Source organism: Mus musculus, chromosome 19, assembly GCF_000001635.26.
Source record: "Mus musculus strain C57BL/6J chromosome 19, GRCm38.p6 C57BL/6J".
NCBI lineage: Eukaryota > Metazoa > Chordata > Mammalia > Rodentia > Muridae > Mus > Mus musculus.
Genome location: NC_000085.6, coordinates 45,756,057 through 45,769,066, shown reverse-complemented (window position 1 = coordinate 45,769,066; position 13,010 = coordinate 45,756,057). Strand labels below are relative to the sequence as shown.

At 42.8% G+C, this 13,010-nt stretch overlaps 1 protein-coding gene across 3 annotated transcripts in view; it reads left to right on the top strand.

Annotated features, from left to right (window-relative positions):
• The window catches only part of Oga (O-GlcNAcase), a 33,390-nt gene that overhangs the window by 14,578 nt on the left and 5,802 nt on the right, over positions 1-13,010 (top strand). The window contains exons 9-14 of one of the 3 annotated variants that reach the window (NM_023799.4): positions 1,060-1,673; positions 3,443-3,617; positions 6,797-6,882; positions 7,859-7,963; positions 10,633-10,718; positions 10,970-11,162. In NM_023799.4, the coding sequence (NP_076288.1) occupies positions 1,060-1,673; positions 3,443-3,617; positions 6,797-6,882; positions 7,859-7,963; positions 10,633-10,718; positions 10,970-11,162 (1,259 nt within the window). The other 2 variants (NR_151594.1, XM_017318305.2) reach the window with 2 other exon arrangements.

Sequence of the window (13,010 nt, the reverse complement as noted above, 5' to 3'; positions counted from 1 at the left end):
AGCACTTCCTGTTCTTGGCAGACAGGTCCTGGGTTCAGTTCCCGATACACATGTCAACTCACAATCATCTGTAACCTCAGTTTGAGGAGATATGATACCCTCCTGGTCTCTGAGGGTACCAGGCATACATGTGGTATGCATGCACACAAGCACGAATGAATGCGTGTGCTCTGTAGGCATTGGGTTCTGCTGGAGTTACAGTTAGATGTAGTTGTCAGCTGCCTGATATGGGTGCTGAGAACTAAACAGCACACCTACTTTTATTTTGAGACAGGGTCTCACTTTGAAGCCACTTGTCCTGGAGACTCACTGTAGGATAACCTTGAACTCAGGGAGATTCTGTTCTGCATCCTGAGTTGCTGGTATTAATAGCATGTGCCACCATGCCTGTCCACAGTATGCAGAAGGGTGTGCCATCATGTCTACTTTTTGTTGTTTTTCTTTTCTTTCTTTTTTTTTTTTTTTAAAGATTTTATTATATATAGATGATGAGTACACTGTAGCTGTCTTCAGACGCACCAGAAGAGGGCATCAGATCCCATTACAGATGGTTGTGAGCCACCATGTGGTTGCTGGGAATTGAACTCAGGACCTCTGGAAGAGCAGTCAGCACTCTTAACCTCTGAGTCATCTCTCCAGCTCCTGTTGTTGTTTTTCAAGACACGGTTTCTCTGTGTATCCCTGGCTGTCCTAGAACTCACTCTGTAGACCAGGCTGGCCTCAAACTCAGAAATCCGCCTGCCTCTGCCTCCCAAGTGCTGAGATTAAAGGCATGCGCCACCACTGCCTGGTTTCAAACAATTTTTAATTAAGTTTATTGATAATAAATCAATAACAACAAATGTGTGTACACACTATGGCACAGTTTTCAAAAGTCAGTTCTTTCCATGCCAATCCTGTGGCTCGCACTTATGTCGTTGAGCTTGGTGGGGAGCCTCTTAACCCATTGGGTTGTCTTCCTGGCCTGGCTGGAGGGCAAGCATCCCAAAATACTCTAATAAGTCCAATTTGTTTGTTTCTAGCTTTGATTGCCTTTGTTTCTTCCTCTCCCGGTTGTAGGTAGGCAAGTTGCACACAGTGGAGCTAAGACAAGTGTAGTTGATGGGACTCCCTTAGTTGCTGCACCCTCTTTAAATGCCACAACTGTAGTTACAACAGTTTACCAGGAGCCCATTATGAGCCAGGGAGCAGCTTTGAGTGGTGAACCCTCAGTTCTGACCAAGGAAGAGGAAAAGAAACAGCCAGATGAGGAACCCATGGATATGGTGGTCGAAAAGCAAGAAGAAGCAGAGCACAAGAATGACAACCAGATACTAACTGAGATTGTTGAAGCGAAGATGGCAGAGGAGTTGAGACCAATGGACACGGATAAGGAGAGCATGGCTGAGTCCAAATCCCCAGAGATGTCCATGCAGGAAGACTGCATTCCTGACGTGGCTCCTATGCAGACAGATGAGCAAACACAGAAGGAGCAGTTTGTGCCAGGTCCAAATGAAAAGCCTCTGTACACCGCAGAGCCTGTGACTCTGGAGGACTTACAGTTACTCGCTGACCTGTTCTACCTTCCTTACGAGCACGGGCCCAAAGGAGCGCAGATGCTACGGGAATTCCAGTGGCTTCGAGCAAACAGCAGTGTTGTCAGTGTCAACTGCAAAGGGAAAGACTCAGAAAAAGTAAGTGCTCGTTGTCCCGTCAGTGGCTCCTCATGGTGCTGGGAATGGCGAAGGGTTGTTCACAGTGTCTTCAAAACATTTGGAAGTGGTTGTTTGTTTGTTTGTTTTTTGTTTAGTTGATGTTGTTGGGTTTTTGTTTTTGTTTCTAGGTTTTTTTTGGGTTTTGTTTTGGTTTGGTTTTTTGGTATTTCAACACAGGGCTTCTCTTGTAGCCCTGGCTGTCCTGGAACTCCAAGATATCTACCTGCCTTCACCTTCCAAGTGGTGGGATTAATGATGTGGGCCACTCTGCCCAGCTTTACAGTTTGTGATTAAGTCCTGGTGTGTGTGTGTGTGTCTATGTTACTCACTCATATATTATACATGTTTCCCCAGAGGCCTTGCATCCCTTGGAGTTAGACTGAGACAGAATGGCAGGTAGTTCCAGATGACCTCCGACGCCCAGCGCTTCTGTCTGCTCAGGTTCCCAAGTGTTAGGGTTGTGTGAGCCACCGTACCTGCCCCAAAGCAGCGTTTGCTAGTGCCTGCCTGCTGTGGTGGTTCTGGCCCTTTGAGGATAGATCAGGGGGATTCAGGCATTCATTGTAGTTTTCCACTACATCAGGGGTTTGACCAGCCTGGATTATAGGAGACCCTGTCTCAAAACAGCAATAGCAACAGCAAAAAACCCTGTCTACCCCCCCCCCCAAGTTTGAATTCTTCTTTTTCTCCCCTCACCCACGTTGCTATGAGGAAATTCTTTTTTCTGTTTCATGTGTATGGGTATTTTCCCTGAATGTGTATGTACACCACATTTGTGCCTGGTGCCCGAGGCCAGAAAAGGATATTGTCATTACCGCAGTCCCTAGAACTAGTAGTCAGTGGCTGTCAGTGGAGCCACTATGGATGCTGGGAACTTACCTGCTGAGCTATCTCTCCACCCTTGAGATTTTTTTTTTTTTTAAGATTTATTTATTTTATGTAAGTGCACTGTAGCTGTCTTCAGACACCCCAGAAGAGAGCATCAGATCTCATTACGGATGGGTGTGAGCCACCATGTGGTTGCTGGGATTTGAACTCAGGACCTTTGGATGAGCAGTCAGTGCTCTTAACTACTGAGCCATCTCTCCAGTCCCAATCCTTGAGGTTTTTTTTTTAAGGTTTTTCTAGTTTTTTGAGACAGGGTTTCTCTGTGTAGCCCTGGCTGTCCTAGAACTCACTCTGTAGACCAGGCTGGCCTTGAACTCAGAAATCCGCCTGCTTCTGCCTCTCAAGTGCTGGGACTAAAGGTGTGTGCCACCACTGCCCAGCAATCCTTGAGATTTTTAAATGGAAGTAATTGTAACTGGCATAAACTTGACCATAATTAGAGTATGTTCTTTAAAATAATGGGCGAGGCCGGGCATAGCACTTGAGAGGCAGAAGCAGGCGGATTTCTGAGTTCAAGGCCAGCCTGGTCTACAGAGTGAGTTCCAGGACAGCCAGGGCTACACAGAGAAACCCTGTCTCAAACCCCCCCCAAAAAAAAAATTAAAATAACGGGCGAGTTTTATACATCTGGTACCTCACTTCCTTTGTTTGACGTTCTAGTTAGAAGTGGAGGGAAGTCTGTTTTAGGTATTTGTCAGTTTGGGGATACAAACTAATTGTTCACCTAGAGTTGAAACCAGTGATTACTGTTTATGATAAATTGTGTATGCCTGATAAACAGCTCAGTGTATAACTCTTAGATCATTTTGTTAAACTTACAGTTTTTGAGCCATTTCATTTTTCTTTTTAATTCTGTATAGATAGAAGAATGGCGGTCACGAGCAGCCAAGTTTGAAGAGATGTGTGCACTAGTGATGGGGATGTTCACCCGGCTTTCCAACTGTGCCAACAGGACCATCCTTTATGACATGTACTCCTATGTGTGGGACATCAAGAGTATAATGTCTATGGTGAAATCTTTTGTGCAGTGGTTAGGTAGGTGCACCAGCAGTAGTCTTCTCTCATCCATATATATTGTCCTTTAAAAATTATCCCACGGGAGAAAACCACTTAGGGAATTGGCAAATTTCCATGTTCTTCAGTTCTTTGCCTAGATTTTTCTCAAAGGTGAACATAGGTGAAAAACTTAAAAGCCTTAGTAATTGTATTGAACAAAATAGATTTTCTCCCTTGGGTTAATTTCATAAATATCTTGCAAATAAATATGTTAGAAAGTACTGACTTTAACATGCTCTGACTGAATGCTTCCTGGATGGAACCCTGAGTCCCACACTGACCTGATTTGGAGATAAAACTCTATGAGATGTGACTCTGTAAGCTTTCTGCTGCTTGCTGTGTCTTGATAACGTTAGTGCTGTGTTGATAGAACAACTGCTGAAATTCCCAATGGGCCTGGCCAGAGGAAGCTGTCCTCCCAGCCCTGTGCGCATGCGAGCTTTAGTGGAAGGCTATTCTGGTGCTCCTTGGTATTACTTCCTGTGGCTGCTCGTTGGACCTTTTTACCAGCTGATTGATTTTAACACGGGATGGAAATTACAGTCCCCTAGAAACTTCGCTTCATCCAGTGGACTCTTGTGTGCCTCTTTTTTCTTTTCTTTTTTTTTTTTTTGAAAATCCCCAAACTTGGCACAAAAGCACCAGCATGGCCAAGTTTCTCCAGGGACCTCATTTCATTTTCAGGTTTCATGCAATGGCCGTACAGCACACAGCAGGCAGCAAAGCTAATCCCGTGTCCATTTTCATAGTAGGCACAAAGACTGCAACGGGGTTTCATGGTCTTAGTTAGTAAAATGGATGGTCTGAAACACAGTTCTCAGATTCCTAGTTCTCTGTCCATAAGTCTTTGGACTCTTAAATATTAAGAAAGAATCTCTGGTTACTGATTTTAAAATACAGAAAGTACTATATCTATTAGCACAGGAGCCTTAATTAGCACCTTTGAGAAAAATAGATGTCTCTATCTTAGACACCTATTACGGGTGGCAGAAATCTCTCTCTAGGCTCGGTGGGGAAAACCATCTCTATTGATGGAGGATAGCACTTCTTCCAGGCTCCTTGCCAGGGAGTTGTTAATCCTTATAGGGATTTACATTGTAAGTTTGATCCTGAAATCCAGACTGCTGAGCTTGAGAATATACATATCACTTAACTATAACACTGTCCACTGCAGGGCTCCGTCCTCACCGTCACACCCTGCCCCCCACTTCCAAGAACTGCTGAAAGTTAAAATTTATTATATCCATAGTGTTTCTTTTTCTTCTCAAGCTATCTCTGCTTTAGGCAGCAGTGAGGGTCATGTTCCCAGGCTGTACAGTCTCAGAACATGTAGTTTAAATACTTAGCATCACACCTGTGAGACTGTACAGATACCCATAACAGGGAGAATATCATGACCAATCTCAGGGACTTAAGGTTAGACACCTTTGTTTTCTTCCTTTCTCCAGTCCAGCTGGCATTCAGTCCTTTAAACAATGTGCTATGCAGTACTTTTGATGACTAACGACTTCTATTATCTTCTTCCCCATTGTGTACAGATGGGAGAATCCTCAGCACAAGTGTCTACTGCTATTGGATGGACAGCGGCAGATGTTCACAGCGCGTCATGATTAATTAGTTTAAGTTGAAAGACTGTGTCTGTGAGGTAGCTCAGGTAGAATAAATCTAGGGCAGTAGATAGGAACTGAAGTCACGTTTGCGCAGCGTCTCAGGCATTAACCATGTTTTCATTTACGCAGCTCTTCCTTCGTACATGCAGCTTTTTACTGTACTAGTTGGAAGTGCTAGTTATGTTGGAGTCTCAAAGTGGCGGGTAGGGGAAATTGGCTGAATTTAAAGTTTGAGAAATATATTTTGGTGGTTTTTTTGTTTTGTTTTTTTGTTTTGTTTTTGTTTTTGTACTTTTTGCTTTGTTGTCATTTGTTTTTTTCTATAGTGTAAATCACTGAATGGAATGGGCAAGCTCTTGTTGTAGTTTAAATTTTGACCCATTTCATGTTTATTTTACAAATACTACATTTTATGGGGTTTGTGTTCCCTTTTTCTTTCTTTTTTTTTTTTTTTTGTGTGTGTATGTGAGTGTGTGTGTTCTTTTTTTTTTTGTTTATTTTTTGTTTTATTTTTACTTTGTTTTTTAATAAATAACCCTACCCCTAAAACATAACAAACTTAGATGTGATCTTTTTAATGGGCCGAATTGTCAACAAAAATTTGGTTTGCTTTGGGACTGTCTGACTAGCACACTGTATCTTGTACTGATAAGACTGTTAACTTAAACAGGAGGTAGAAGGCTGTCTTCCAATGGAAAAGAACTATGTTGCGCTGCTATATCTTGTCAGAAAACTAGGCAGGTCATTTCTATTTGGTTTCCAAACATTAGCTATGAGTTATCTCTTGGTTGTTGGCTTTATTGCCTGTGAGGTTGGCTGCCTCGGAGCCTGCCGATTGCTGCCTGCATCCATCACCTGCAGTGCGCTAGCAGATGCCTAAAAGAACCACACATTGTCGTACTTTTAAGAGAAGTGCTCTTAGCTTTGGACAAATTAAGAAGTTTAGTTGGTTCTCCCCTAGTTCTCAGATCTTAGTAGGTGGGTGTTTTAACTGACTGTCTGGGTTTAGATGGCCCTCGCTCACCAAAACCAAAACCAAAACCTTCATTATTTCATTTTTGTCAATAGTATCTGCCAACCTTAAGTTTTCTGACAAGATTGACCCCCTCCTTCCCTGTTCTGTACCCTCCTCAAAATGTAAAATGTGACTTCAGACAGGTTTAAGTCAGTTCCTTCATGGGCTGTGATAATAAAATGTCTCTTTGCTTCAGTTTACAATTAGAAAATTTCATGATACGTAAGCAGTTGTTTTGACTTACTGCTGTGTGTAAGGAATATAGAAACTTCTGTGGATAACCTAACTATTCCTTCCAATAATGAAAGTGTAGAACTAATTGGTGGTAGTGGTTTCCATTAACAGAAGGAAGGAGTAGAAGTATTGAAATGCCATTATAAATTTTGAAATAATTATTATCACAGCCTTGCCTTGAAACCCTGGTTTAGAACTTTTAGAGAGCTATTTCCAGTATGTGTTAGTTTGTTGGACATTTGAGACCCCAGGAAATCCCCTTTCTCGTAACGTTCTCCGCTTGGATCTGATCTCAACAGGGTGTCGTAGTCACTCTTCAGCACAGTTCTTAATTGGAGACCAGGAGCCCTGGGCCTTTAGAGGTGGTCTAGCAGGAGAGTTCCAGGTATCAATATGAATTCACAACTGAATTGACATTTTTCTTTGTTTTATGAGAAACCTTATGTTGCGCATCTGATGGCTGGAAGGATTGGTCTGCCGAAGGCTTTCTAGTCCCAAATTCAATTTAGTTACATAGCTGGATTTTAAATCAAATTTTCCTCCTCTTTCACAGTAATTTCTGAAGGAGATGCTGTCAATCCCCCGCGCCTGCGAAGCGCAGCGGCTCTAGGTCTACACTTCACATTGTTTCTTTGCAGGTCGCACAGCATTTAAATCTGCGCCCGCAATGCACAATGCGCGCATGCTTGTCCGCCGTAGGAAACTCCATGAGCAAAAAATAAAAAATAAAAAAAATTAAAAGGCTGATTATGCAAGTGATTGACAAAGGGTCTAAAGGGTAGTTCCTTGGTAACTTAATAAAAAGAATATGCTTAAAACAACAACTTGTCAGCTAGTGACAGCCTGAACAAGGTAGATCCGTTCTTGCTGCTGGAATTTGTTCATGGATTTTTCAGGTGCTCTACTTTTCTCCCCCCAACAGGTGCTCTGCTGCGCACAGCAAACTGAAGCGCATTGCTTTGGGGATAAAGCGTCTCCTGGACAGATAACCCTCTTCAGACCAAACCTCTCCTCCTGACATTCTGTTCTGCCATCTTATAGAAAGATGGTTCATTTAAGATTGGTTTTTAAAACATATTTATGTCATAATTAGACTAGTTTTTTTTTGTTGTTTTGATTATAAAATTAGATTTCTATTAATATGCCATTAAAGCTGTGTAAGTCAGTTTGGGTAATTTCTATTCTGAAACCCCCCTCCCCCAGGAAAGAGGCATTATATTAGTAAAGTGTAGCATACCCTCTTCTTTAGGTCTGCCTGCAGTAGCCAGTTAATGTTAAGTTGGTAATCTGCAGTGCACACTCAGTGAAAGAAATGGGTGCCTTCTCAACACTAATCTGTCTCCTTCTTTCCCTTCCTACAGCGTTTGCTGCCAATTGATGGAGCAAATGATCTCTTTTTTCAACCACCCCCACTGACTCCAACCTCCAAAGTTTATACTATCAGACCTTATTTCCCTAAAGATGAGGTAATTGTATTTTTTGCTTATCAACTTGCTCTATGGTTATGTGCACGTTCACAACTGCCCTTTGAACTAGATGGCTGAAAGAATTGCTTCTGTCTGAAATGAGTGTTCACTGATTTGTTTATGGGATCAGGGATCAGACTCAGCTGCCACTGAGCTTCAGGCCTGCGCTAATCAGCCTTCCTTTAAAATGCTCATGGGAGCCAGGGTGGGGGGTGGGGGGCAACACAGTGTGTTCCAGGCCATCCAAAGCTAGATGGGAAGACTGTCTCAAAAAAGAAATAGAGATGGTTGGGTTGGGTTCATGGTTTCTGTTTATGGTTAGTCAGCTCCATTGTTTGATGTCGTCTCATCTCGATGGTGCAGTGGCAGAGCAGAGCAAAGCTGCTCATGCCATGACTGCCAGAGAGTAAAAAGTCAGTTAAACTGTACCCTTTAAAAGACACTCTGCTTTGTCCAACAGAGCCTCACCTCCTAGGGCTTGCACTACCTCCTCGAAGCCTATCAGCTGAGTGTTACATGTTGTGGGGAGAGGTGGATTTCAGGTGGAAATTATAACTAAATGTCCAGCCCCTAAAATACCACCCTAAGATTGAGAAGATCAACTAAAACAGTAAATCCTATACTAAAACATTGAGGGCTAAATTTAGGAACATTTTGAGGAGCCTAAGTAAGGGATTTACCTCCTTTAGAACTTTTAATTTCTTGAGCCGAATCTTTTAATTCTTAACTTCAAAAAGTCAAAATGGGGGCACGTGTGTTGGTGCATGCCGTTAATCTTAGTACTTGGGAGTCAGAGATGGGTGGAACTCTTGTGAGTTCAAAGCCAGCCAGAGCTGATGGTAAGACACTACCTAAAAAATAAAGTTTGGTGGCTGGAGAGATGGCTCAGAGCTTAAGATCACTGATTGCTCTTCCAGAGGTCCAGTGTTCAATTCCCAGGGACCATATGGTGGCTCCCAACCATCTGTAATGGGATCCTCTGACCTCTTCTGGTGTGTTTTAAGACAGCGATAGTGTGCTCATATACATTAAATTTTTTAAAAAATAAGATAAAAAGCTTGGACTAGAGAGCTGGCTCGGTATCTATGCACACTTACTGCTCTTGCAGAGAAACGGAGCCCATTCCTAGCACCCATGGCAACTCACAGCTGCCTGTACCCTGGTTCAGGGTACCCAGGGCTGCCTTCTGGTCTATGGGCGCCTCCACATAGATGGTACACATACAGAAGTAAGATTTAAAATCTTCAGAGAACTGAAGTGAGGACTGGTGATAGCACCTACTCACTGATTGCGTTCTTGATAGCGTATACACTGAGTGCCCTGGGTTATTTGGGGAGGCAGAGAAGTATTCATTTAAAAAGTCAAGTGACAGCTGGGTTTTAGTGGCACAGGGTTGTAATCCTGCATTTAAGATGTTGAGGCAGAATTGGTACAAGTTCAAGGCCATCTTGGGCCTTAGTGAGTTCTAAGACAACCTGACCTAAGATGTGAAACCCTGTTTTTAAAAAGCCCAGTAGGGGCTGTAGAGATGGCTCAGTGGCTAAAGAGGGCTGACCTGGGTTGAGTTCCCAGCACCCACACGGCAACTCAAAACCATCAGCTATTTAAAGAAAGAAAGGAAGTCGCTTTAAAGACAGTAACATGTTTAAAGCATTGTGGAACTGTTGTTTCAAAAAGTGAAAGATTGGCAGGTCCTTGTGGGTTTATCCCAGAACTTGAGTCTGAAATTACAGGATCTCGTCTAGGCAAGTTTGGGCTGTGTGGTGAGACTCTTTGCTCAAAAAAGAAAGGTTAAGAGACTCTTTTTTTTTTTTTTTTTTTTTTTTTTTTAAATATATTTTTTAAAGATTTATTTATTTATTATATGTAAGTACACTGTAGCTGTCTTCAGACACTCCAGAAGAGGGAGTCAGATCTTGTTACAGATGGTTGTGAGCCACCATGTGGTTGCTGGGATTTGAACTCTGGACCTTCGGAAGAGCAGTCGGGTGCTCTTACCCACTGAGCCATCTCACCAGCCCGGTTAAGAGACTCTTAAAGTTCACTGGCTTTTAAATCCACAATTTACAGATTCATCTCCTAAGCTGGAGAGAGGGTTCAGTGGTGAAGAGCCCTATCCGTTCAGTCCCAGCCCCGTCTCTTCAGGCAGCTTACAACTTCCTATAACTAGCGCCCTGGGGATCAAGTGCCTTACAGAGCCTGAATTACATGTTCATACCCCACACTGGGACATGTGTGCGTAGTTTTAAAGCAATACAAGTTATAAAGGTCTCTGTCTTGATTAATGAATGCCCAACTGTTTCTGACTGGTTTTACAGTTGTGACCCAATAAATAACCGTTAGTGCAGGGGTAGACCTTGTACATGTTAGGTGCCACTGAGTTATGTACCTAACTGTTATTAATATGGAGATGAGTCTACCTTCACCCCCACTGAGGTAGTTTTTCTGATAGGCCACAGTTTTTTCCTCTAAACTTGTAATTCTCTTTCTGAGACAGTCAAGTTTGTGATCCAAAGCTGTCTCAAACTCAACATGTAGCCTACTAAGCAACTTGGATTTAACCTGCAATCCTCCTGCCTCAGCTTCCTATGTACACCACACATAGCTGCTTATATTCATTCTTTTTGACATTTTTCTTGGTGTGTTGCCTAACTAGATTATATTTTCAGGCTTCCGTGTACAAGATTTGCAGAGAAATGTATGATGATGGAGTGGGTTTCCCTTTTCAAAGTCAACCTGACCTTATTGGAGACAAGTACGTGAGAGCTACCTGGCTTGGGCAGTAGACACTTCTTCGAGCAAGGTTTGGGTTAGGGGAGGTGTTGACTGGAGGGAGTGTTTAATTCCAATTTAATCCTAAGTCTGAAAACGGATGTTAGGTCTATTTTCATTTCCTGATATTCCAAAGGTTGGGTTCATAAGCTAGGTGCAGTGGCCCTAGTGTCACTGGTTGTGAACTCTGTTAGTAGTTGACATGCTCATTCCGGCTTCCTTCCTTCTGAGCAGGTTAGTAGGAGGACTGCTCTCCCTCAGCCTGGATTACTGCTTCGTCCTAGAAGATGAAGATGGCATTTGTGGTTATGCCTTAGGCACAGTAGATGTGACCCCCTTCATTAAAAAGTGTAAAATTTCCTGGATTCCCTTCATGCAAGAGAAGTATACCAAGCCAAATGGTGACAAAGAGCTCTCAGAGGCTGAGGTAACTCACTGGTTTAGAATTATGATAATTTAAAAATCACCAAGTGTGATGGTACATTCCTTTTATCCAGCATTCAGGAGGCAGAAGCAGGTTTGAGGCCAGTCTGGCCTGCGTAGCAAGTTTCAGGCCAGCCAGATTGACCAGGGAAAGTGTCTTTTTTTTTTTTTTTTAAAGAAAAGCTCTCCTGAGCCCTGAGAGGAAGGGCGTGGCTGCCACACCCAGCCTGCAGTGCTTTGTTTTCTCTTTATTTATTTTTACTAACTTAACTTAACTTTACTTAACTTTATTTTACTAACTTGTTTAATTTCATGTGATGCACTCAGTTACAATATTGGTGCTTATTTGTTTTGTTTCAATTTTTTAACAGTTTGTCTGTACAAGTGTTTTGTTTGTGTGTATGCCTGTATACCAAGTGTGTACCTGGTATTCCCTTTGGCCATCAGATCTAGAACTGGAATCACATGGCTGTGAGCTATGATGTGGATCCTCATGACCCTCTGAAAAACAGCAAGAGCTTTTAACTGCTGAGCTGTCTTTGCTCTGAATTACAGTTTTTGAGACAGAGTCACGTGTAGTCCAGGCTTTCCATGAGCCCCTGATCCTCCTCCCTCTACCTATGGCAAGTGATAGGCGAGACCTACCACTTGGCAGCTAATTGTCTTAAGTTTCGTTTGGTTTTTATAAAAATCCTGTTTGATGGCCACAGCTGGAATCTTGAATCTTTTGAGTGGAGATTCTAATATGGCTTTTGAAAAGATGGTCTTCTTGATGGGGAGACTAGCTTTGTGTAGGTTGGGGGTAAGCCTTGGCAGAGTTGCCCTGGGCATCAATCCAGACCCCAGTTGAAGTGCAGTACTCATCTCCTAGATGTTGGTAGTTTCTAGAACACAGGAGCAGAAATGATGTGGCATCATGCATGGGACAATCTGGGCTCGCCAGTCTTGTTCCCCTTGTAGCTTCTTTCTCCAAAGGACAAATGAGAAGCATGACCATGGCCTTTTGGACAGCAGCAGCTGCCACCTTTGGGGAGATCAGCTTCAGGACAAATGTAGCGAACCCCCAGGAATGACACGGAATCTGCTCTGGCAGCCTAAGTCTGCTTTTGCACTGGCAGAAATAAGCAAAAGGAAAAAAAAAAAAAAAAAAACCTCATCCTTAAGGGATGCACTCAGGAAAAAAGTGAGTAATCAGATTTCTTGATGGGCTGGGAGAAGAGCTTGGCCGCCTCCAGGTCCGACCTTGGTGCATGTCTGTCCAGGCAGCCAGGCGTAGGGATGGAGGTCCACCTCATCTTGAGCTTTAGCTCGGAAAGCCGTGCAGCTCCAGTGAGACCGTCCATCACATCATCCCACAGCTGCTGGCTTTTGCTGTGCTTTGGGTTACATTCAGGTCCTTGCACACATTAGGCAAGTGTGGTGTCGCTGACCAACAGTGCTTCTTTTTTTCTTACTTTAACTTAAAGCTTAGTTAAAAAGATCCAAGTCTTGAAGGAAAACCATGATTCTTTCATTCTGTGGTTACTGTAATCACACTTTGGCAGATACAGTACACAGACTCTGTTAAGAGTTACTTTAGGGGCTGGAGAGATGGCTCAGTGGTTAAGAGCACTGACTGCTCTTCCAGAGTTCCTGAGTTCAATTCCCAGCAACCACATGGTGGCTCACAACCATCTGTAATGGGATTAGATGCCCTCTTCTGGTGTGTCTGAAGACAGCAACAGTGCATTCGCATGCATTAAATAAATAAATAAATAAATAAATAATAAAAAAGAGTTACTTTAATAATGTAATTTTTTGATTTCTATGTAAAGTTTCAGTATAGAGTTCCAATCCGTCCCTTGTTCATTTC